At 33.4% G+C, this 27,253-nt stretch overlaps 1 protein-coding gene and 1 pseudogene across 1 annotated transcript in view; one reads left to right on the top strand and one right to left on the bottom strand.

Annotated features, from left to right (window-relative positions):
* Nucleotides 1-27,253, top strand: part of Atr (ATR checkpoint kinase) — a 103,881-nt gene that overhangs the window by 30,827 nt on the left and 45,801 nt on the right. Inside the window, exons 19-28 of the mRNA XM_026385019.2 lie at nt 29-172; nt 3,548-3,641; nt 4,510-4,635; nt 9,627-9,833; nt 10,845-10,958; nt 15,306-15,421; nt 18,182-18,302; nt 20,531-20,668; nt 22,827-23,037; nt 24,934-25,112. Coding sequence (XP_026240804.2) covers nt 29-172; nt 3,548-3,641; nt 4,510-4,635; nt 9,627-9,833; nt 10,845-10,958; nt 15,306-15,421; nt 18,182-18,302; nt 20,531-20,668; nt 22,827-23,037; nt 24,934-25,112 — 1,450 coding nt within the window. The remainder of the gene's footprint in view (nt 1-28; nt 173-3,547; nt 3,642-4,509; nt 4,636-9,626; nt 9,834-10,844; nt 10,959-15,305; nt 15,422-18,181; nt 18,303-20,530; nt 20,669-22,826; nt 23,038-24,933; nt 25,113-27,253) is intronic.
* LOC113180181 (transmembrane protein 230 pseudogene) lies at nt 7,097-7,450 on the bottom strand (annotated as a pseudogene).

Genomic DNA, 27,253 nt, shown 5'->3' with positions numbered 1-27,253 from the left:
TAATTTTTTGTTCTGTTTTTTCATGTAGAGCTTGGGACTGCTTTGTTCGTTGCCTGGATCACACTTATCTAGGCTCCCTTCTCAGCCATGTAATAGTAGCTTTGTTACCTCTCATACACATCCAGCCTAAGGAAACTGCAGCTATCTTTCACTACCTTATAATTGAAAACAGGTATTGTAACTAAAATTAATAATTATAGTGGCGATTCTTTTACTGGATTCTTATGTCTCAAAAGTATTAGGATTGTTGGTAATATTGAACCGTTCACTTTTTACATTTTTTTCCAATTAAAATCATTGGAGTATAATTATGTATTGAATTGATGCTGTTTCCATTGGGGTATTATTTCCATTGTATTTATATTTATTTATTTGTTTATTTAATTAAAAAATTTTTTTTGCTTGTCGATGGACTTTATTTTCAAGTGGTGCTGAGAATTGAACACAGGGCCTCATACATGCTAGGCAAATGCTCTACCCACTGAGCTACAGCCCCAGCCCTGTATTTATATTTAAAACTCTTTAAACCAGCCTGTTACTTTAAGCTTTTTTCACATTATCATATTTTGTTAGAAGGATCTTTTAAAAACATCTCTACCTGTATCATTCCAGCATATAAAAACATTCTGTGCTTCTGTTTTCTAACTGATGAATTCCAGATTACTTAACTTGACATCCAGGGCTTTCCAGAAGCTAGCCACTTTTATTTCTCAAAATCTTTTCCCATGATTTTGGACAGCTATTGACAGAGCATATATTACTTCATCTCATTTGTAGTTTTGACCCAGGCTGCCCTTTCGCCTAAAATGTTTTCCTTTATATTTTAACTTTTTTCTATTTTTTTCTTCACTGACTTTTCTCTATCATATAGTTACTTTCCTTCTGAAAAGTTGATATTTAAATATTAGTACCTATTTATCTGCTCACCTGTGTGTAGATAAATAGGTGTTATTGCCCATGTGCTATTGCCATTCCCTTTAATTTTTAATTTCCAGAAACTGTCCAATCAGGGAGAAAGCACAGGAGGAAAAATTAATATGTTTTTATGTATTGTGAATAGTTTTTTTTTAACTTTCTTGTTATTTTGTACATGGTAAAACAAAAAAATCAATAATTTAGATTACTTTTCAAATACCTTTTTAAAATTGTTATCCAAATATTTATATCATAGCTGTTTATTACAGATACTGGACTCATTTCTCTTCAAACTAAAGTCCTCTTTTGCTCAGTGCTTGTTAGAAGACCTTAAGCTCCCTGAATGAATGAATTTTATATTGGATTTGTTTATTGTCTCTCTAGCATTGTGTCTAGCATGGTGTTCATTGCATGGTAGCACATATTAGTTATTGAATACATATTTGTTATATGAGTTAATGAAGACTAGACTGAAAAATACCTATTAAATTTTTTTATTTGTTCTTTTTAGGTATACATGAAACATACACATACATGGAGTATAACTTATTCTAATTAGGATCCCATTTTTTTAATATTTATTTTTTAGTTGTAGCTGGACACAATACCTTTATTTATTTATTTATTTTAAAGTGGTGCTTAAGATCGAACCCAGGGTCTTGCATGTGCTAGGTGAGTGCTCTACTGCTGAGCCACAACCCCAGCCCCATAGAATCCCATTCTTACAGTTGTACATGATGTGGAGTTTCACTGGTCGTGTATTCATATATCAACATAGGAAAGTTATGTCCAATTCATTCTACTGTCTTTTGTATTCCCATCCCCCCTTCCTTTCATTCTTCTTTGTCTAATCTAATCTTCCCTCTCCCTCCCTTATTGTGTGTTAACATCTATGTATCAGAGAGAACATTCTACCTTTGATTTTGGGGATTGATTTATTTCACTTAGCATGATATTCTCTAGTTCCATCTATTTGAATAGAACTAGAACTGCCATGATTTCATTCTTTATCACTAATATTCCATTGTGTAAATGTACCACATTTCTTTATCCATTCAGCTATTGAAGGACACATAGACTGGTTTCATATATTTTTATGTATTTTGTAATGTGGACTGAGCTCCACTGGTTAGCTATTGTGAATTGAGCTGCTATAAACATTGATGTGGCTGCATCACTATAGTATGCTGATTTTAAGTCCTTTTGAGTATAAACTAAGGAGTGGGATAACTGGGTCAAATGGTGGTTCCATTCCAGGTTTTCTAGGGAATCTCCATACTGCTTTCCAGAGGGTTGCACCAATTTGCATTCTCACCAGCAGTGTATGAGTATACCTTTTCCCCTTCATCCTCACCAACATTTATTGTTACTTGTATTCTTGATGATTGCCATTCTGACTGGAGTAAGATGGAATCTTGGTGTAGTTTTAATTTGCATTTCTTTAGTATCTAAAGATGTTAAACATTTTTTAATCATTCTTGAGAGATACATGACCCATAATTTTAGAATATTTATTATATAATAGGCTAATAAAAAATTTATAGCTTCAATAAAAAATATGTATTTTTCTCCAAAAGTCTTTATGAAAATTTAGGCTTTATGGTTGGCTTTGGCTACCTATTGCTGTATTACAAGTCATCCCAAAACTTGCCATCTTAAATTAGTGAGCATTTTTATGTATTTTGTAATGTGGATGAGCTCCACTGGTTATTTCTTCTATTGATTTTAACAAAGGTCATTGGTATGACCACATTCCACTGGCAAGGACACTGGACTGGGCTCTTGCTCTTCCTATGTAGTCTTAGAACCTATTTCTATGTGTCCTGTCCATCCTGGTGGTCAGACTTTCTTGCATGGTGACTCTGCTCTCTACAAGTATAATGGAAGCTGTCAGGCAGTTTTAATGCCTACACTCCATACTGGAATAGCATATCTTCTGCCATAATGTTTGACAAAGCAAGTCACATGCCCAACCCAGATTGAAAAGGAAAGGACTGTATATATGTATATGTATTCTGAAAAGCATGGTTTACTTGGGGCCACCAACCTAACAGACTTTGATAGGTGGTTTTCTTAGCTTTGGTTATTTGCCACTATTAATGTGACTGAACAGCCTAGGCATGGTTAGGAAAAATACTTGCATGTCAATAATCAGCTAGCACTTTTAAAAATTGTTTTTAAAATTTTATTTTAATTAGTTATATATGACAGCAGGATGCATTTCAATTAATATTAACAAACAGAGCACAAATTTTCATGTCTCTGGTTGAACACAAAGTAGAGTCACACCATTTATGTTTTTATACATGTACTTAGGATAATGATGTCCATCTCATTCCACCATCTATCTTTCCTATCTTCATACCCTCTCATCCCCCTCCCTTCCCTTTCCCCTTTCTAAAGTTCATCTATTCCTCCCATGTTCCCCTCAGCTAGCATTTTTAAGTGTTAATTAAATTGCCTTTTGAAAGTTGTTCATGGACCTTTATTTATTTACTTATATGCGGTACTGAGAATTGAACCCAGTGCCTCACACATGCTAGGCAAGTGCTCTACTCTACCACTGAGCCACAACACCAGCCCCATAATATTCATATTCTTGGCAAATAACATTTTTTCCCCAACTTGTTAGGGATGCTGTGCAAGATTTTCTTCATGAAATATACTTTTTGCCTGATCATCCAGAATTAAAAAAAATACAAGCAGTTCTCCAGGAATACAGAAAGGTATTTAATCTTCTATATATATGCTTTGGAAGATACTAGCTACAAAATTATCCTACAATGTATTGAATAATGATCCTTTAGATTCATATGTAGGGATAGTATAATCATATTCTGATGGCTAATTTCTGGTAGCTAAATAATGCTACCATGAATCCATGATTTTAGGTCAAAAACATAATAGCATTGGATGGATTAAACAGCAAATAATACAGTTTTTGTGCCTTTATTACTCAGGTCAGTATACCTTACTTACAGTCCCCAAGAGAAGCTGCCAAAGTTACATCCCCTTAAAGAAGAAAGAAAAATCTTGTGGATGATTTTTTGTTTTGTTGTGCTATAAATCATACAGGGAGATGAGATACAAATGATTCTTGAGCTTTAGAAGGGGATCAATATTTAGTTCCAACACCTTAAAGTCTAGTGAGCCCTCTGAAATAATGAAAATATTAATGGTGATGATATGGCATTTTAGGGCAGAAAGTGGGATACTTGATTTTAGTTTCATCTTAAGTAGTAAAAGGAAGGAATTAAATTATCTATCTCATCCGTAGACCTGGGTTAAACTATAGTGCAGCCCTCCATAAGTAAGGAGAAGCTCATACTTCTTCTCAGGAAGCATTTATTTTAGATAAGTAAACTTTTATTGAGAATTTAAATCCGGGTCTAAAGACTTTAGAATAAAATCCTTTTCCCTGACAAGTACTAACAATGACATATACTTTGAAAGGAATAGATGGAAATTTTATTATTTGTTAAAGCTAATTTTTATTGGAGTATACTTTAACTAATGATAACCATATAGGGAATTCAGGCCTTCAGAAATGGTTATTAAGATAATAAAGCATGTCTGTCTGTGCTCTGTATGTAGGAAACTTCTGAAAGTACTGATCTTCAAACAACCCTTCAGCTATCCATGAAAGCAATTCAGCATGAAAATGTAGATGTTCGTATTCATGCTCTTACAAGCTTGAAGGAAACCTTGTATAAAAACCAGGTATGCTAAGGGCTAGAGATGTAGCTCAAAGGTAGGATGTTTGCCTGACATGCACAAGTCCTTGTGTTGGCTCTCTAGCACTGCAAAAAAAAGGGGAGGGGGTAGTATATACACACACATACATGTATATATGCACATATATATGTATACATACATATATAATAAATAAGAAATGAAAATAATAAAATAAGGTATGCTGAGTTATCAAAAAGATTTGAGACTCAGATTCAATGAAAGAAGTAAACTTGGGGGTGTGGGGACAGATGACCTTTATTGAACTCATCAGAGTGTAAATAATGTCTATACAAAACCAAATGTTTATTCCTATTACTTAAGCATGACAATATTAAAATCAAAACAACTTTTTAAAGACAGTTCAATCAAACCCCACTACTTCAGAATCAATAGCTTCTTTGAGGCCACAGTAACAACTTAAATATGGTTAAGACTTGAATGCTGAAATTTAGTTGGTTGGAAAGTTAATTAAACGTTCAACTTGCTAAGTAGAATTACAAAAAGGCAAAATAGTGTTTTTCACAGAAATGTTGGAATCATTGACTCTGGACAGCTGATAAAGTATTTAGAATCCTGAGATGATAAGAAATCCAGGTATCCTTTAGACAGTCTCCTTTCTGTTGCCCTCTCTTCCCAGAGGTTTGTGGATGTGCGGGATAACACCACTACCAACAGTTGTAGCCTTGATAAGTAACTCTAATTCTTCATTACCATGAATATAGTAAGTTGCAAGTAATAAGAGGTATTGCATTTTACCTTTTAAGTGTTCTGATGCATTTTCTGCTAGTTCATGCACCTCTGCAGTGAAGTACTACTGGTTGGCTGCACTGTACACAGCAGCAGTCATGCCCACACATCCATGGCTGCTTTTCCTAGATTTCAGGCATCAATGAATATGCCCCACAGGGAACTGCAACCTGGAAACCACCTTTGTCTTGGCCTTTCGAAAAGTGCTTCTCAGTCTTAACCACCAGCCATTTGGAATTCTGCTAAAGCCTAGACATTGCTGGCAGAGAAAAGTCTCATTAGACCCACAATGAGATCCCACCACCTATTTCTTCATTGCACTGCAATTCAAACTGCTAAAAAGGAAGTAGATCATCAAATCCAACTGAGAAACCAGTAATTGATGAGTTAGTTGCCTTTTAACTTGAATCCCAGAGATTTACAAGATTATTGTTTTTAAAGGATCATGATTTTATGGTTATATTTTGACTTACTGCATCTTCCTAAGTGAAGATTTATATGTTTGTATATCAGCAGTTTTGAGTCTTCTGGTATAATTTCCTGTAGGTATCTGTCAAAATGTCAGCAGTTTTATCAGTTTACATTTTGACTGGAACAAACTATTTGCTTTAACAAAGCTAATTTTTTTTTATTCTGACATTTTAATTTCCTTTAAATATAAGGCAATTTTTTCAAGCAAAGAAATAGAATTAACAGATGTGGTCCTCCAGAGATTGAAGCCAAGTCTTGAGATCTTCAGCTGAATGACACTGTAGTATCAGGTGTTAGCAATAGAGTTATACACTATAAATAGCAACCGATTATCGTCATTTTTCATTAGGGAACAGCCAAAAGTCCAGTCTTTAAAGATATATAGAACATCTTGATCTACACAAAGGATAGAATAACTCAAATTATATGCAGGCCAGCCTATTAGAAAACAAGATCAAATCTGGCCAAGGATTGGTTATCAGAGACAGTGCTTATACTTTGAAAACTTACTCTGATTTTAAAAACTCCTGGTTCCTATCACTAGGAATCAAAGTAAAAAATATTATAGGTGGATCCACACTAATATGTAATTTTTAAAAAATATTTATTTTTTTGTAGTTGTACACAATAACTTTATCTATCTCTTTATTTATTTATTTATTTTACGTGGTGCTGAGGATTGAACTCAAGGCCTTGCACGTGCTAGGTGAGCGCTCTACTGCTGAGCCATAATCCAACCCCCTAATATGTAATTTTATAGAGGTCTTCCACCAGGATGTGAAGGTAGAGTTAAGATTTTTTGATATTTTAAAAACAAATTACTTAGTAACTAAGAAATTAAACATACCACACTCTTCTATTTGATAAAATAACAAATTGACAGTGAAGACTATAAAAGAAATGCTCACTCTATAGGGGGAGGAAATAGTAACAATTTCTACTACAGAATAACCTGCTTTCCCAGACAAATAGCATTGCTATTCTTCCGTGATACAGATTCATACGGAAAAACTTGTTGAGTTTTGCCAAGGTCAGATGAAAAACAAAGTGTTTTCTAATAAGCTAATTAAGCTCAGTGAACATTTTTGGGATGGACCTATAAACTCTGGCCATTGTTTGGTCAAAGATCCGCAAACTGCATAATTCCTCAGCCCTTAGCTGTAAGTTTCTGTTCAATATCAAAGCTGCGTTCAGTCACACTGTGACTTGTCTCAGGGCTGAAGTGTTATCAAAAATCTGGTATGTCATCATAGGAGTAACCCTGGTAGCCTTTAAATGAGTAGTAGGCAATGTGTAGATGATAAAATCCTGGCAAGAACACCAGAATGCCAATGATCAGGACAGGAATGGGTCTGCCCCCGACCCCTCTTTCTGATGTAGCCTGACAGCAGGAAGGAGCCTATGGTAATAAGAAAGGCGCCAATCAAAAACAGCACATTGGCAAGTGAAATGGCCTCATGAGGGATTTTAGGAGGCCTTTTCTTAAACTGATGGTCAATGTAGCCTTGTCTGTGCTGGGAAGCCTTGAGTATTTTACTTTACTACTGGGGATTCCAGGAGCCAGATTAGTACTAAAGGGCATTATAACACACAGACACAGCTACAGTCAGAGCACCATGCACCAGCCGAGACGTCCCAGACCTCATGGCACAGCCACCTAATTAGTAACACCCCGGCAAGCACCAGCCCATTGCAGAAGTCCGAAGCTAAATTTCTAAGTTTACTTTTTCAAGGAGTCAGTGAATTTTATTCTTTTCCTTTGCAACATAATCTAGATTATCCCTAATCTTGATGATAGTGTAAACATATTCAGAATACCAGATTGCTTATAAATAAAGAGAAAAAATTTAATCAGATTACATATTTTTGCACCTCAATAATACAAGATGTGAAAGCCTAAGACCCTCATGATGCTGGCTAACAAAACTAGTGTTTCTTTCCATGATAAACATGGACAGAAGGTACATATGATGGTAGAGTACATGGCTCCTGGGGCAGTGAGTTTATAGAACCAATGTGAGTAGCAACTGACCTAGAGATGATCCCTCCAGATGTGAAGAGCTTAGAATCTCCTCCAGCTGAGATTTTATGCCCTCCCTACTATATATTTACATTATCAATGTTACAGCCTCAGTCCTGCCCTAAACAAAAATGAAACTGCCCTCTATTTGCCTCTTGCCCCAGAGTTCCACCTGGGTATCAGATAAGTTAGAGGGCTTCTAGTCTCTGACGTGACTTATGAATAAATAACAAAGGATCTGTCCCATTAGTATAGAGGTTTTCTAGTTTAGATTATTTCTAAGCAGATGGCATGGTCATGGCCTAACATAAGGAGACATCATCTCAGTCATCACCTGTTAGATGTAAATCATTGAATTTAACAGTGCAGTGTCATTTCTTGCACAGCTGCTTCATTTTTGCCACCTGTATCAAAAAAAGATAAATTACATCTAGTATTTTCCTTCAACGTAAAGATTCAGTGTAAAATAGGTAACCTAGGCAGAGTAAGAAGGGAAGTGTATTTGCAAGAGTCTTAGGTCAAATTGAGTACTCTGTATGAGATTTTGTGGCCACAGATTGTTATAGGATATTTTTTACAGTAAGGATTAATTTCATTTAGCATATATATATGTAGCTGGATCAATTTACTGTAGGTAAGAAAGAAGAAACTATTAGAGGCAAGGAGGATTTAAAGGACACATGAGGAGATAAAAAAGAACAAGAACTCAAAGACACACATCTTTCTAGCCGTATCCTAGCAGATATTTGCCCCCAAACCAGCAAAATAGGTAAATGTCAAATAAAGAAAAAACACAGAAACCACAAATATTTAAATAAGAAATGACAAAGCCAGGTGCAGTGGTGCACACCTGTAATCCTAGCAGCATGAGAGGCTAAGCCAGGAGGATCACAAGTTCTAAGCCAGCCTCAGCAACTTAGTGAGGTTCTAAGCAACTTAGTCAAAAAATAAAAAGGCCTAGGGATGTAGTTTAGTAGTTAAGCACCCATGGGTTCAATCTCTGGTACCAAAAACAAAAACAAAAAAAAAAGCAAGAAAAATAAACTTCAAAACAAAGAAAGTATTTTAAAATATTACGAGAGACTACTGCATATTCTTGTATTTAAATAAATTTGTAAACATATATAATTTTGTCAAAACTGACTCCAATAAAAATAACTTAAAAAAACAAATCTCAGCAGGGGAAGCAAATAATATTATAAATGAACATTCAGGGGAAATAACCAGGCCCAGGAGTTTTGGGGGGTATAGGGGATAGTTATCAAATCTTCCTGCCTTCTTCAGTATTAATGAAGTATTTCTTTAGTATTTTACATTATCTCCTCTATGGGCTTCTTATTGATATCTCCTTGTTTTATGTTATTAGTTGTTGACTTAGGACTGTGCTGCCATTGAGCTAGCCAAAAGTTGTATTAACACTTGAAATGTAACTTAAAGGAATTGAGATGTGCATATATACATATTGGCTTTTGAAGAATTAGTATCAAAGGAAAGTAAAACACCTCACAGATGTTTTTTTTCATGTCAATTACATGTTGAAATGATCATCTTTTGAAAATACTGTATTAAATAAAAGGTGCTGAAATTTTTAAAAAACTAATTGAAAAGATTGCAGATAGAGAAATTTAATTTTTCAGTATTTATGAGAGATATTTCTTAATATTTCTAAGCTTTGTAGTTTAGGAAAACACTGGTTTGTTGGAGTTATATATAAACTTCCTTTTCATTTTTATTTTAGGAAAAACTGATAAAATATGCAACTGATAGTGAAACAGTAGAACCTGTTATCTCACAGTTGGTGACAGTGCTTTTGAAAGGTTGTCAAGATGCAAATTCTCAAGCTCGCCTACTCTGTGGGGAGTGTTTAGGGGAGTTGGGGGCAATAGATCCAGGTCGATTAGATTTCTCAACAACTGAAACCCAAGGAAAAGATTTTACATTTGTGGTAAGTAATCATAAAAATTAGGAATGACAAGATTTCTTTTATATCTTTTGAGATATAGATATATATGGTATATTGCACACACATACACACACACACACACACACACATATATATATATATATATATATATATATGGTTATTACATTTAAGAAGCAAGTTATCTTTAATGACAGCTTGATCAAAATAAGAAAATTTAGGTAATTTCTTAAGTCTGTTTTTTTTATTATTTACTTATTTTTTTAGTTGTTGATAGACCTTTATTTTATTTATTTACACGATAATCGAACCCAGTGCCTCACATATACTAGGCAAGTGCACTAAGGCTGAGCCATAGCCCTAGCCCCCTTAGTTTGTTTCTTAATACTATTGTGGAACTCTTTAGCCTTAAGCAACTGAGCCTTATCAATCTAGTGCATTGTCTTCTTGCAAATAAAGCTTCCCTGGGTATTCTAATAGTATATCAAAAAGTTTTAGTAGCCAAATGAATTTGCAATCCTTGTAAAAGAAAATTAAATGGAACTTTCGATGTGTCAGTAAATCTCTAAGTGGAGGTTACATTGAAAGTATTTCTTGGAGTTTCTCAAGCGACTCTTGGATATGCAGAATGCAGTTAGCAGGTAGAGCTCAGCGGTAGAGTATATCCCTAGCATTCGCAAGATGCTGAGTTTGATCCCCAGTACTGGAAAAGAATACAGTTAAGGGAGTGTTATTTATACAGTTTGCTTTTTTAGGAGTTAAAAAATAATTGCAAATTGTCAGAACTATTCAGAAAACTGAATGATTTTAAAACACTCTGAAAATAGCCTAGTAAAATAGTCTGAAGAGATGTATATTTGTTTTCTTAACTATAGATTATGTTTTAGCCTTGTACCAACTTCATTTGAACATCACTGTTCTTTCCTTTTTCTACACTAAATTCACTAGGAAACTAGGTCACCATGGGAGGCACAGTACGCTATAAGAAATTTTATATACCAATTATTATTAATTTTTTTTCTTATTTTTATTGAGACTGGAGTAGAAGATTTAAGCTTTGCCTATGGATTATTGATGGAGCTAACAAGGGCTTTCCTTGCATATGCAGATAACAGCAGAGCTCAAGATTCAGCTGCTTATGCCATTCAGGTAAGAATGCTTGCATGTGGTAGTCATTTCAGGCCTTACATTATTGAATTCTAGTAAGAAAGTTGTAAATTCTATCTTTGTAAAACACTTATTTTTTGAATTATCATTTTCATTATCAAAGTAATCATGTATTTTTAGAAAATACAGAAGTACATCCTCTTAAAATATTATAGATACTTTACAATTTTAATTTACACACAAATATGTGTGTTTTGTTTGACCAAAACAATGTGATCATATTATTTATGATGTTCTGTAATTTTATTTTCTTTTGTTACACAGTCTATCTTACGTAATTTTCTGTGTTAGTACTTATATCTCCAATTTATTCTTCAATTAATGTACCATAGTTTAGTTAAGAAATTTATTTAAAACATTTAGGTTGTATTCAGTATTTTGCCTTTACAAAAAATGATTCAAGGAACACATTTATATTTCTTTAACACTAAATTGAATATATCAATAGTATAAATATGTATAAATATAAATGAGAACAAGTACAATGTATGTTTGATAGATTTTATTTTTTTAAAAAGTCATCCTAAAAAATTAAATCTTTGCCAAAGTGACTGATGTAAAATGTATCTTTTAATTTGCATTTGTTTATTATGTTATAATATAGTTGTTATAACCTTCAACACATTTATTATTCTTTTGTGAGTTCTAATGATCTTTTCCCACTTTTCTTTAATGTGGTTTATTTTTTATTCATATTTAAAGCCTACTCACCTATAATTAAAATCATTTGTCTGTCATACACATAATTTCTGGTGACTTTTTTGCCTTTAATTATTTAATCGAACCCAGGGATGCTTAACCAGTGAGCCACATCCCTAACCCCCTTTTTTTTTTCTTTTTCTTTTTTTTTTTTTAATTTTGAGACACGGTCTTACTAAGTTGCTTAAGGCCTCACTAAATTGCTGAGGCTGGTTTTGAATTTGTGGTCCTCCTGCCTCATCTTGAGTCAGTGGGATTACAGGCATGCACCACTGCATGCTGCTCTTTGCCCTTTTTTAAGCTAGTTTTTTCTGCTGAAAGTTCTGTGTTTGGTTAGACATTCAGATGTGAAATTTATAATGAAAGATCTAGATAACAGATACAAAATTTGGATGTTTTCTTTATGGCATATTTCAAATAGTCTGGATGAGATAAATGAGGAATATAGGTTAAGATTCTAGTAATTGGGCACAGTGGCAATTGTGATCCCATTTGTTCAGGATGCTGAGGCACGAGGATCACTGGAGGCCAGCCTGGGTAACAGTAAGACTCTATTTCAAAAACAAAAAAAAAAAAAAAAAGAAAGAGATTCTAGTAATTGAGCCTAGATAGTAAGAAATCAGAGAAAAGATCAAGGAATAAGAAAACTGAGAGTGAATGAACTACTAATTACATAAGAGAATGTAATTTTTGAGAAGACAAGAGTTTCAAGAAATATTGTGTGATCTCTTGCATAAATTGCTGATTACAGGCATAATAGTTTAAGAATGGAAAATTGCCCATTGGGAACTACCACCATTTTACCAGTTATCCCACCCTCAGTATACACCCAAAGGACTTAAAATCAGTATATTATAGTGACGCAGCCACCCTAATGTTTATAGCAGCTCAGCTCAGAATAGTTGGGACCAACCTAGGTGCCCTTCAACAGATGAATGGATAAAGAAAATATACTATATGTACACAATGAAATAATTCTCTGCCATAAAGAAGAATGAAATTATGGCATTTGCTGGTAAATGGATAGAACTAGAGACTATCATGCTAAGTGAAGTATGCCAATCCCAAAAAACCAAAGGCAGAATGTTCTCTCTGATATGTCAGTGCTTACACACATGGGGGTGATAAAAGTTCATTGGATTAGACAAGGGGAATGAAGGAAAGGGAGGGGAACTGGGAATAGAAAAAACAGTAGAATGAATCTGTTATTCTTTTCCTATGTTCATGTATGGATACACAGGCAATGTAGTTTCACATCTTATACAACTTAGATGAATAGGAAGGTATACTCCATGTATGTATAATATGTCAAAATACATTCTACTGTCATATATAACTAAAAAGAACAAATGGAAAAAAAGAACGGGAGAGTAGCTGAGGAGGAAAGAAGAGTAAAGATGGAAAAAATCACAGTATATTTCTGTGTTATCTGGGAATATAGAAAAATGATGATGTAGGAGTGAATTGATGTAGTATTTTTTTAAATATAGGCTAAGCATACACTCTACCACTGAGCTCTGCCTTCAGCCCTGATGTAATATTTTAAATAAGCAAATAGGCATAGAATATAGAATACAAGTGGAATGGGTAGCCTTCATTAGAAATAAGGAGAATTCATCTAATGACAGGAAAGAAAGCAGATCAGATAGTTACTTATAACTGACATTGCCAGGCTTGCTTAGAGATGAGAACTGAAGTTCTGGCGGTCTGGCTGCTGCTTTTTCTCTGTGGAATAAGCAGAGCCTAGAAGTGTAAGCATATTAGTGTTTTTTTAAGAGTATAACTGGTCCTAAAATCAAGAATTGCAGAGCTAGTAAGTTTGTTATTAGAGGTACAAAGGACTGCTTTTAGAGCACATTTGCTGAACATTAGAAAAAGCTGAACTCAGACAAAAACAGTGAAAAAGTTGGGTGTATGTGCATGGTACTCAGGGGTTGAACCCAGGGCCTTATAAATGTGAGGCAAATACTCTACCACTGAGCAACATCCCCAGCCCTTCAAACAAAATTTAATGACATTTTAAAGTTAAATGAAAAATGGAATTTGGTTACTTCATGAACTTTTTATATGACCTCTTAATTTTATTTAAAAACTAAGTTTAGGGCTGTGGTTGTGGCCCAGTGGTAGAACACTTGCCTAGCGCGTATGAGGCACTGGGTTTGAATAAAAATAAATAAATAAAATAAAGTTATTAACTCCATCTACAACTTAAAAAAAAAATCACCAAGTATATGGGACTGGGGTTGTAGCTCAGTGGTGGTTGCCTGGCACGTGTGAGGCAGTGGGTTCAATTCTCAGCACCACTTAAAAAAAAATTAGTAAAATAAAGGTATTGTGTCATGTACAACTAAAAAAAGAAATTTAAAATAAATAAATAAAATAAAGTTATTGTGGGGCTGGAATGGTGGCTCAGTGGTGGAGTGCCTACCTAGCATGTGTGAGGCACTGGGTTCGATTCTCAGCACTGCATATAAATAAATAAAATAAAGGTCCATTGACAACTAAAAATATTTTAAAAATGTGTTCTCCTACAACCCAAAATATTAAAAAAAAAAAAAAAAAAACTAAGTATACATACCAGGCATGGTGGTGCACAGCTGTAATCCCAGCAACTCGGGAGGCAGAAGGATTGCAAATTCAAGACCAGCCTCAGCAACTCAGCAATGCTCTAAGCACTTAGTGAGACCCTGTCTGAAAAGAAAAAAGAAAAAAAAAAAGGCTAGGAATGTAGTTCAGTAGGTAAACATCCCTGGGTTCAATCCCAGTATCAAAAAAATAAAAAATAAAATAATAAATAAGTATACTAAGTGTAAGTTTAAAATACATATTTTGCCAAATGCTGTTCATATTTTTTAAATATCAGAAAAACATCTATTATATGTGTTCATTTTTAGTGAAATAGGAGACTAAGAGTAACAGGTAATGATGTAAATATAAATAATATCCTAAAATATTTGTCCTATTTTAATGACAGATATTAAAAATAATGATTTTTTTCTCTTCATCTACAAAATTCCCACCACTTTTTTTGAGAAAAGGGAAATATAACCATTTAATCTTTGGGCTTGAATACTAAAAGTAAATTTATCTTTAATATTTGCATTCTATTTTCAGAACTTTTAAGGTCAGTATTTTAGATCTAGAATTCAAGACATCTTCAGTTTTTGTACTGTTTTGGATTTATACTTTACTTTCATCATGATTCAGAAGAGATCAGATTCTAAGGATAGGCAATTGAGGTTATAGCTCAGTAGTATACCATATAGTTAGCATGTATAAGGCCCTGTGATTAATCCCCAGCAGAAGAAAAATTCAAAGGATAAGGATTATAGTTTTGCAAATATAGAAAACTCCATTTTTTCCTTCTAAATAGCTCTTAATTTATATAGTTCAGTATGTATTATACATAAACTGATTTCATATCCAGTACTGTCACAGCTTTGCAAAACTAAGCATCTCAGTGGTTCTAGGCATTGAAATAAATGTTCTAAGGAAGTTTACAGTTCCACAGTTTTAAAAGTCTGCTTATTTTTCTATGTATCTTTATAGCCATAATATGTAGAACATTGGTTAATATAAAGGTTTATCTGCTTAACTCTGGACTTACAAATGTAAAATATATATTTGTAGGAGTTACTATCTATTTATGACTGTAGAGAAATGCAGAGCAATGGCCGAGGTCACCAGTTGTGGAAGAGGTTTCCCGAGCATGTTCGGGAAATTCTAGAACCGCACCTAAATACTAGGTATGTAGACTCATTTAAACTATTTTTCCAAAATCGTCTTTAATGTTATAAAAATTAATATTATTTATCATAGTTTTTTAATATTAGAAGTATTTTAATATGTTCTTATATTTTCTACAGTGATTTATTCTTACATTTTTGTTAAAATGACAAGTGCTCTCTGCTCATTTGGTAAATTCTATAACTTTAAGTATTTAGGCTACTTCATGGACATAAAAAAAATTGGGTATTTTTTTTAACTTCAGCTCTCAGTAGTACTTTGAAAGAATCTACTTCTGTTCGGGAGTAAAGGCACCAGGGATTGAACTCAGGGGCGCTCAGCCACTGAGCCACATCCCCATCCCTATTTTGTATTTTATTTAGAAACAGGGTCTTACTGAATTGCTTAGTGCCTCGCTTTTGCTGAAGCTGTCTTTGAACTAAGAGATCCTCCTGAGCCACTGCACCTGGCCTGAAAGAATCTACTTTAGATTGAATGTGAGTTAATACATTTGACGAGTTTTAAATATAGAAATTTAAGTGTTTGGAACTGATTTCAAAGTGTTTAGTAATTGCATTTTAAGATTTTCATCTGTCCCAGTTTCTCTTCATGAATATATTTTTACCCTCTACTTTTAAAAAAGTATTTTCTAATCTTATTTTCAGTTTAAATCATTGTTAGGATAGGTGCCGTGGTGCGTAATCCCAGTGGCTTGGGAAGCCAGAGCATGAGGATTTCAGGTTCACAGCCAGCCTTAGCAACTTAGTGAAGCCCCAAGCAACTTAGTGAAACCCCATCTCAAAATCCAAAATAAAAAGGTCTCAGGATATGGATAAGTAGTTAAGTGCCTCAGGTTCAATCCCTGGTACCAAAATAAATAAAATTGATAGGAATAATTAAAATCCATAAAATTATGAGTTTTAGTTAAAAACTGTTATTTTAGGTATTCTAAGCCATATGTTTATTACATATGTAACCATGGATAAGTTACTTCTTGGAGACTTACTCAAGTGTCTATACTAGCAGCAAAACTCCTTATAAATTTAAGCCCTAAAGTTTGCATATTATTCACTTGATAATCTTTTATGTTTAGAAATGTTTTGAACATCATTTTATTTCTTATGACTAGTGTTATTAAAGATGTAATTTATTAATTTAAAGTTAAAATTAAAAATTTTTTTGAAGACTCCACACTTCCCCATTTATTTAGTCTGTGTTTTATATAAATGCATTTAGATACCTAAGACTTTCTGTGATCTACTGGAAAGTTTATGTCCATCGGAGTCATATATATGGTTTGAATCTTAGCTCTGCATTTGCTAACTGAAAGTTTTGGACAAGTCATTTAACATTTCCAAGTCTTAGTTTTTTTTTTTCATTTTAAAAATGTAGTTGATATCATTCATATCATATGATCATTTATTAAGAATAAAGATTGGGCTGGGGTTGTAGCTTAGTGGTTGAACACTTGCCTCACATGCATGAGGCACTGGGTTTGATCCTCAGCACCTCATAAGTGAATAAAGATTCCTTGGAAATTTGATTTGTGTGTTTGTGAAAATGCTGTGTATTAAGCCCATAGTTCCATGCATTCTAGGCAAGTGTTTTACCACTGAAGTACATTTCCAACCAAATTCCTTGGTTTGGGGGTGTATTTTGGAGGTACACAATAATAATATTTTTGGAGGTACTTAATAAGAAGTAGAAGGTAACACGTCTGCCCGCTTGTTATTCAGTTTAATATTTCATAAGATGCCAACATATTATTTCCATGTTATTCCTTTATAAGGGGCAACTTTTTTTTTTTTAAAGAATTTAACCTTTATTTATTTGTTGTTGTTTATTTGTTTTTATGTGGTGCTGAGGATTGAACCCAGGGCCTCACCTGTCCTAGGCAAGCGCTCTACCCTTGAGCCACAACCCCAGCCCATTAAAAAAATGCCATTTTTTTTAAGAGAGAGAGAGAGAGAGTTTTTTAATATATATATATATATTTTTTTTTTTTAGTTTTCAGCGGACACAACATCTTTTTTGTTTGTATGTGGTGCTGAGATTCGAACCTGGGCCACACACATGTCAGGCGAGCGTGCTACCGCTTGAGCCACATCCCCTGTCCCCATAAGAGACAACTTTAAAGTTGTCATGTACAAGAGTGATCTTAGGAAAGCAATGAGAAATCTTATGATCTGCCTTTATATTTGATGGATAAGAAGATTCTCTCAGATGATTCCTCACTAGTGGAAGTTAGGAGATTTATCTAGCTGGGATCTGTGATCTGTTTATGGAAATTAGTGCCTCATAAAGATAAGGAACTGAAAAAAAAAAAAACTGCCCTTCGTTTGGGCAGTTTCAATGTAGTTGACCTCCTTTTGTATTAAAGCTTTTGTATGAAATAGTCAAATACCAGACTAGCAAATGCATCAGTTCCTTGGACTGGTTGATATTTACTCTTTGGAGAGTCTGGGGAATTTTCTAAAAATTGTATCTAAAAAGCTGTTTCCAAATCATATTTTATATTCTCCTTTAATTTTTTCAGTTTATATGTAATTTTATTACATTAAGTGGTAATTAATGTAATAATGACCCTGAGGAGCATCAAAATGGGAACACCATTGCCCTGATGGAGAATTAGGTCTAGAGAGAGTAACTTCTCTTTGTAATAGGCAGATAGTTCTAATACCTCAGTGAAGGAGTTGATGTAATTTCTTATACTTTCTTTAAAAAGTTCTAAACAGATATATACTTAATTTTTTTTAATAAACAAATTTTCAAAATTACAGATATAAAAGTTCTCAGAAGTCAACAGATTGGACTGGAGTAAAGAAGCCAATTTACTTAAGTAAATTAGGTAATAACTTTGCAGAATGGTCAGCATCTTGGGCAGGTTATCTCATAACAAAGGTAAGAGAACCCTGTTCAGAATTTGATAGCTGAACAGAAATTCTGAAGTAAACCCAAACATTATCTGAATGCATAACACAAAACAGCTGGAATGGAAATAATTGTACTGATAATGATAAAAAGTTTTGAAGAAAATGTTTATTAATAAAGAGAATTTTTCTATTGTTACTCTGATAGTTTTCATTCTGAGAAGGCAATTGTTTTATCAAATTACCATATAATTTATGTGTTTGTAAAATGTTTATTACATTATGTCTATACATTTTACATTGTAAAATAGTACTATTTAAAGGACTTGAATGCTATATATTATCCTTTAATGGCACTTTTAAAAGAAGATACATCATTTGAACTTTCTCTAAAATAAGAAATTTTGCTAAACATGGTAGCACATGCCTATAATTCCAGCTACTCTGGGGGCTAAGGTAGGACTTTTGTAAGTTCAAGGCTAGCTTTGGCAACTTAACAAGACTGTGCTTCTAAATTAAAAATAAAAAGCATTGGGGATGCAGCTCAGTGGTAAAGCCCCTCTAGGTTCAGTTCCTAGTACTGGAAAAAACAAAGATATTTTAAAATGAAATCTCATGGAAAAATTACGGCTATGTTTCTGATGTTTTTCTAATGTGAGATTTTACAGGTCTGTGAGACAAAATGGTATTCTGTGTTCTAAGAAAATGTTTAAGTCATGCTTAAAATTCACAACTTGTGTTTTAAATTTACAGTTCTGTTAACTAGTATTTTAAAATATATTTTTCATTATAAATGGCAATTTTAGGACATTTTCTCATGAATAGACTAGAAACATGTATAATGTGTGCATGTGTGTATGTGTATATATTTAAATTAAGTACCTCTAGCTTTAGAATATTTTTGTTTGTTTTGTTTTATTTATATTTTAGTTATAGGTAGATACAATATTTTATTTGTGGTACTGAGAATTGAACCCAGTGCCTCACAAATGCTAGGCGAGCACTCTAGCTCTAAGCCACAATCCCAGCCCCTTGTTGTTGTTTTAAGTGAAGGTTTTATATTTGGGGGAAAAAAAAACTTTAAAACTTTTTTAAGTGTTCAGTAGTGTTAGTAAATTGAAAGTTATGTCTTACTGATAAAATTTGACTTTAACCCCAAGTAATTTAATTTTTAAATTGACAAATAAATATTGTAAATATCTAAATTATACAACATGTTTTGAAATACTTATATCCAAGTAATTTAATTTTATATTTCTTTTATTTTTTTATAATTTATCATCAGTATTTATTACTTGTTTAAATTTTAAATTTCATACTTAATGTTCTTTCCCAAAGCATAATTTTTGGTTAAAATGTTACTTAAGGAATTAATGTACCAAATGTAATGTTAGCTAAGTATATATAATATATAATAAGTATATATTAGGAAAGTTAATCTGTAAGAAAACATGACACATTAACAAGAATTGTAAGCAGCACAATTCACAGTAGCTAAATTATGGAACCAATCTAGATGCCCTTCAGTACATGAATGGATAGGGAAACTGGTATATATATATAAGGGAACATTACTCAGAAGTAAAAGAGAATAAAATCATGGCAATTGCAGGATGAAGTTGGAGAATATAATGCTAAGTGAAGCAAGCCAAGCCCAAAATACCAAAGGCCAAATATTTTCTTTGATATGAGGATGCTGATTCAAAATGGCAGTGGGGATGCATAGTGTGGGAGGAATGGAGGAACTTTAGATAGGGCAAAGGGGAAGGAGAGGGCAAGGAGGTAGGAGTGATGGTGATATGAGTTAGACATCATTACCCTAAGTACATGTATGAAGACACGAATGGTGTGAAAATACTTTGTGTATAATCAGACTTGAAAAATTGTGTTCTGTATGTGTAATATGAAATGAATTGCATTCTACCATCATGTATAACAAATTAGAATAAATAAATAATTTATTTTAAAAAGATTTAATGGGAAAAAAAAAAAGAATTGTAAGTGGGTGAGACCAATTATTCTGAGGTAGTTGGCAATTCAGGTATCTTCATTGTCTGAAGGGTCTCAGCCACCCAGACATTTGGGACATTTAGAGTGACCAGAGAAGTGGTTATCTGAATTCATAGTTGCTTGAGTGCACATGCTTCCCTCCATAGAGAGGATCCTCTCTGCCATGATGTATTATCTTGTGTTAAATGTTTTCATTTGGTCAATAGAATAAACGAACAGTTATTCTTCCTCAACCATTTGAGTTTACAGGTTCGGCATGATCTTGCCAGCAAAATCTTCACCTGTTGTAGCATAATGATGAAGCATGATTTTAAGGTGACCATCTATCTTCTTCCACATATACTAGTGTATGTCTTATTGGGTTGTAATCAAGAAGATCAGCAAGAGGTGAGAAATACCATTTTTATTCTGAGTATGTGAAACCTTCTCCAATGTTATTAGTATTAGAAACGCTTCAGATTAGTAGGAAATGTAGATCTGTTTAACTGTGTATATTCACCTATCTGCATGTCTAAAGCAGAGCAGAATCTTTTAAAAACTTTTCAATATCAAAGAAATATGCAAGGCTTAGAGTAGAAAATCTTAAAAAGAGTATTATTTAACACCCAAACATAAATAGAACATGTTGAAATGGATACATGAGAAACTATTGATAGTGTTTTTTTCTGGGGAATGCTACTATGAATTAGGAATAAGGAAAGGGCAGTATTTTACTCTTCATTTTATATTTTATAGTTTAGTTTTTTAACCACATATAACACTGTTCTTTTTTTAAAGATAATTTTAATAGCATAATTAGCATATTATTATATTCTTTTTTAAAATTTTTTTTTTTTACTTTTGATGAACACAGTAACTTTATTATTTTTATGTGATGCTGAGGATCAAACCCAGTGCCCCAGATATGTGAGGCAAGTGCTCTGCCACTGAGCCACAATCCCAGCCCATATTGTTATATACTTACAGTAAAAGTCCAAATTGTGCAAGTAAATCAAAGTGTGCCCTTTGATTACCATTCTTGATGCTATATCTCCAGAATTCATCACCATTATTAGAGTGATGTATACTGTTTCCAGGCTTTTTTTTTTTTTTAATAGGTTTTGTTTCATTTGGGGTTTTTAAATTGGTATCTTTTGTAGGTACTGTTCTATATATTACCAATTTATAGATCCCCCTTTTAAAATATACTGCATAAATATAATCCTTCAGTAGTATAATTTATTAGTTGTACCATAGCTTATTTAACTGTTGCCATATAGTAATTACAGGTTATGTATATGTGTGTTCTTTTGATCAGTTGGTAGAAGTTCTGGATTCTGGATGCCAGTTGCTGGTCATATTTTGAAATGATTTTTAAAAATTACTAGTGATTTTTAAAATCTTTGTTAATGCCAAATTTATAAGTCTTTTTATAGATTTTGACTATTTTATGTGATGGCTTCTCTTATCCAACATAGGAACTTATTTTCCTACATTTTTAAAAAATTTTTAAGTGATATATAAAAATTGTACATATTTTGGGGGGTTTTTAAAAGATGTTTTGATGCATGTATACATTGTAGAACTTCAAATCTGGCTATTTCTATCTCAGACATTTGTCATTTACTATAAAGTAAAAACATGAACAGTCATTTTTATTCTTTTAAATATACTGTACATTATATGTAGTCAACTTGCTGTGTAGATGAATGTATTTTCTTTTTTTATAATTTTTTTGAATACCTTTATTCTATTTATATATTTTTATGTGGTGCTTAGGATCGAACCCAGGGCTTCACATGTGCTGGACAGGTGCTGTACCACTGAGTTACAGCCCCAGCCCTGTGAATACATTTTGTTTTAATCCTTCTGTTTTTACATTTACCCCTTGCCTTAATTATTCTGAAATTGATGTTTACAGGTAGTGTGAGATAATTTTCTTTTTCATTTTTTACTATTAAATAGTTTTCCTGTTTTTTATTGAATAATCTGGAAGAATTTTTTTAATATTTTTGTATTTTCTTTAGTCTTTTTTTTTTTAAGAGAGGGAGGGAGGGAGGGAGGGAGGGAGGGAGAGAGAGAGAGAGAGAGAGAGAGAGAGAGAGAGAGAGAGAGAGAATTTTAATACTTTTATTTTTTAGTTATTGGCAGACACAACATCTTTGTTTGTATGTGATGCTGAGGATCAAACCCGGGCCGCACGCATGCCAGGCGAGCGCTTGAGCCACATCCCCAGCCTTTTCTTTAGTCTTTAATGGTGTGTATTTAATTGGTTTAATTATAGACAAGATAGGGGGCTGGGATTGTGGCTCAGCAGTGGAGCACTCGCCTAGCATGGGCGAGACCCAGGTTTGATCCTCAGCACCACATAAAAATAAAGGCATTGTGTTGTGTCCATCTACACCTAAAAAATAAATGTTAAAAAAAATTATAGACAAGATAGATTATTATTAATCTAATTTTTTCTTTTGAAAATTGTTGCCTAAGAAGGGTTCGTCTTTTATGTCAGATAATAATAAAATGATATTATGTAAACATGTAATTAACTACAAAATGGATCTCTTAGGTTTATGCAGAAATTATGGCTGTTCTAAAACATGATGATCAGCATACCATAAGTACCCAAGACAGTGCATCTGATCTGTGTCAGCTCAGTACTCAGACTGTGTTCTCCATGCTTGACCATCTCACTCAGTGGGCAAGGCATAAATTTCAGGTCCTGAATGCTGAGAAACTTCCACAGAGCAAATCCAACAAAGAAAAGGTTGACTCAGTGGGTGAGTTATAACTTCTGTTTATTTTCTTCTTTTAATTATTCTCCCAGTTAACTCCTTCCTGTGTCAATTTTTTAATTTAACAGTTACCTTTAGAAAGACCTGTTTTTGTGCATTTTTGAAACATGTAATAAGTATGTGCTTCTCACTAAGGAAAAGCAATGAACTTATAGTTTAAGACACCTCTTGAAGTTCTTACTCTCACTTCTTTACACAATACACCCATCTAATTTTTGTTTGTATAAAATGGGGTATCTCACTCAGAAGATTGTTGTGAAGATTAGGTGAGATGATGTATGTATAACTTGTAAAGTATGAAATTAATGTGTTATTAATATTGTTATTAGCCTTCTCTCACTATTAACTTAGTTTACTCCTTGTCCCCTCAGTGTGTTGCATTTGTCAATGTTTATTTTTCACACCTAAGTTTTAAATTTCAAAGAAGATTTTAGTTCATTCATTTCAGGACCCATGGGAAAATTTATTATTATTATTATTAATTTTCCTAATCTCTGGCGGTATTTTGTACCCAGTAGGCTCTCCAGACATACTTACAACACATGACACATTACATCCTGCTATACTTTCTTTCCTGTAATAATAAAATTTACACTAACATAACAAAAGGAAGAATCTTATTACAGTTAATCCTGATAATCTATCCCATTTGGTGAGAAGAATTATATTCATCACACAGTAGTGGATACTATTCATGTCTTTGAAGCACAATTTTGTTGTTGTTTATAGTAGATGGCTGTATCCTGCTTCTTTATACATCAGCTATGCCTATAGATATCATGTAATTTTTACTCCTAGGCTTTGGGGCTAATTGATTTTCATTTAAGAGGCCTCCACTTAAAAATTTCCCATTTGGTGGGCATCTCCTCTTTGTTATCTATATACCTGTTAAACATAGTGATATATCGATTTTCTAAAACTTCTATACTTGAAATAATTATCTATTTAGGAGAATGTTTTCTCTGGGATATGGCTAATTGTTAATATATCTTCCATTAATTTTGACAATTAAATGTTTGTTCCTACTTCTGAATATGAAAATGGTTCTATAAAACCGAGCACTAACTCTGTTATCACCATTTTCACAAATAGTGAAATTAAAATTTTTAATTTTTTAAAAACTTTTAATTTTTTTAAACTTTTAAAAACCCTTGGGGGTAGGAGGTAATGCACTTGCCTAGCATACACACAAACACACCAAAAAAGGGGACAGAACACTAAACTTTAAAATAAAAAAGGAGGCTAATTCCATAATTTAATTTTGCCCTATTAAATAGCTACATTTCATTAATATTGTAGTAATAACTACTCTGTCTTTTGTATCATCTTTACATCTTATTAACATCTAATATTAAATTAACACTTAGTCTTACAATAATCTGAATATTCCCCAGTGTTTTGTCATGTGAGTGTAGGGGGGTGTGATAGGAATCATAACGAGGGCCTTGTGCATGCAAGGCTAGCACTCTACCGCTAAACTATCCCTCCAGCCTCTTAATATTTCCCTTTTTTTTTTTAATATTTATTTTTTAGTTTTCAGCGGACACAACATCTTTATTTGTATGTGGTGCTGAGGATCGAACCCGGGCCGCACGCATGCCAGGCGAGCGTGCTACCGCTTGAGCCACATCCCCAGCCCAATATTTCCCTTTTATAGATAAGAAACAGAGACTAAATAAGTTAAATCACTGTCCAATATAAAGGAAGTACTAATAGTAAAGTTGGAATATGACCCTGTGAACAATCATCTTATTTTTAGTTATATCTTCAATAGGATACCTTAGTATATTTAGATTATTTAGGGAAATAAGTACTTAAACTGATACTTTTAGATTTTTATCTTATAAGTCATTCCTCAATTTTTTTTTTCCAATAATCTAGTATCGACTGTGGATTTTGAGGATTATCAGAGTGTAACACGTTTTCTAGACCTCATACCTCAGGATACTCTGGCAGTAGCTTCCTTTCGCTCCAAAGCATACACAAGAGCCGTAATGCACTTTGAATCATTTATTACAGAAAAGAAACAAAATATTCAAGAGCATCTTGGATTTTTACAGGTTTGAAATTAATATAGTAAATTTTGTAATGGAAATTAATATAGCCATTCTATTATGATTGTATTGTTTATTTTATTGTTTTATTTGCTATGCTGGCAGTAGATATTTATAGTACTTTAGAAGCTTACAGATGAGTGGGGCCATATGAACATCAATTTGGAATAATATCTTAAGTACAGTGATACAAATTTTCCCTGAGGAAGGACACTTATTTCATGTTCTGTGAGGACTGAGGTGGGAGGAGGGGTTGGATAAGCCAGAAGTCGGGCTTTTTGGAGATGATAACTTAAATAATGAGTGATGGATAGCAGAAGTATCTCCATGGAGTTGGTAAAGAACATTGCATATACTTAAGAGTAAAGTGATAAGTTTTGAATAGCTCAGAAATATTACTAATATCTTTTAAGTTGTCCAAGCTTCTTAGAGGGTGTGAACTACAGAAGTTTTCTAGTCACAGTGGCATTTTAGTTAAACGCCTGTGGCAAGTTGTAGAGGAAAAGTTCAATAGGGCTCTGTTCTCACTGTGAGAAGTGTGGACCTGAATGTGGGGTGGGGGGTGAGTGGGGAATATACTGGTTATGTCAGCATCAGGCATGAGAATGCTGGTGAAATAATGGTTTAGATGATAGATGACTCTATGGGGAAAAAAAGAAAGTAAAGGCCAGTGAGACTACATGGAATTAAATATGAGATCAAGATTGGGGTTTTCAGGTCAAAAAACAACTTGTGGTAAAATAACTAGAAAATTAGTAGCTTATACTTTTAGGATAAATATTAGCCCTTTCCTATCTTTTGTGTTCCTCCTTGTCTAATTTTATGTGGCTCATTGTTAAAGTCTTTACCTTAAAAGGATATTCAATTTCCTTTACTCCCATTGTTTTGTACTCTACAGCACTCCAACCCTTTATAAACTCACCCATCTGCCTTTCTTGCATCTGCATGGAAACTGCTGAACATTCCTGAAGAAAAATTGCCCAATGTCTTTTATAACTGATTTTCCTTTAAACTTAGAATCTCAAACATCTTTAACACAGTGTAGGAGTCTTTAATGCTGCCTGCAATACTGCTGTTTTTCCTCTAATAAGCCTACTTTCCCACTTTCCAGAACATTATATATTTTCTTCATTTCCCTGATTCTACTTCTGTCTCAATTGATCTTTCTTCATCCTTCATTAGGAAAATAGAAGCCAGATGTCTGCCAGATGTCTGCATGGCATCTGCACCATATATTTTTTTTCTTCCCTTATGTTATTCCTAAGGGAGGATCCCTTCCTGTCAAAATTCAGCCCTCCTGTGTTCTTGAGTTCAAGAGTTTCACTATTTCAAATACACCTTCCTTCTTTGTATCAATTTATCTTCCTGAGCCAGAGTAGAGTACATAGGCATGTTCTGGGATCTCATATCTTAATTTTTTTTTTTTATAATGCCCTTGATCTTAAGTCCTCCTTCAGGAAAGTACCATCTCTATTTGTCTTCACAAGTCAGTTTTAGACAGAATTATCTGACTTGCTAATACTGTCTTTGCTTTCCATTCACTCTTTTTTTCTAATTTTTTTTATAGTTGTAGATGCACAGAATGCCTTTATTTTATGTGTTTATTTTTATGTGGTGCTGAGGATTGAACTCAGTGCCCTGCGCATGCTAGGCAAGCACTCTGTGCACTGAGCTACAGCCACAGCCCACCATTCACTCTTTGCCCATTTTTTCTTTTTACTTGATGCTACTCTTGGTAAGAAAATCAATGGCTTCCATGTTACTAAATTTAACAGATGTTTCCCATTTTCTTGAACCCACAGTATCATTTAATTGTTCCTTTTCATGAAGACATTTTCTTTTCCCTCATGGCTCCTGGGATTATTTTATTCCTTAAATTTCTTCCAGTTTCCCTAATCTCTCCTCTGACAGTTTAATTTGCTAATGCTTCTTTTGTCTAAAGATAGAACCTCTACTCTCCATCCTCCAGCTTCTTTTCATCTCTATCTCTGTGCATTTCTTAGATCTTTCATTGTCTTCAAAGAATGTCTTTGTGTTAATTGCTTCCCAAATTTTCATCTTTAAACTGAATCACCTTTGAGCCCATAGTTTAATGTCTTGGATTTCTTGATGATATCTCAATACCAATATATTAAAATGCTTATTTA

The sequence above is a fragment of the Urocitellus parryii genome, chromosome 2, assembly GCF_045843805.1.
Source record: "Urocitellus parryii isolate mUroPar1 chromosome 2, mUroPar1.hap1, whole genome shotgun sequence".
Classification (NCBI taxonomy): domain Eukaryota; kingdom Metazoa; phylum Chordata; class Mammalia; order Rodentia; family Sciuridae; genus Urocitellus; species Urocitellus parryii.
Note: the sequence above shows the minus strand (reverse complement) of the source record. Positions and strands in the feature narration are given on the sequence as shown.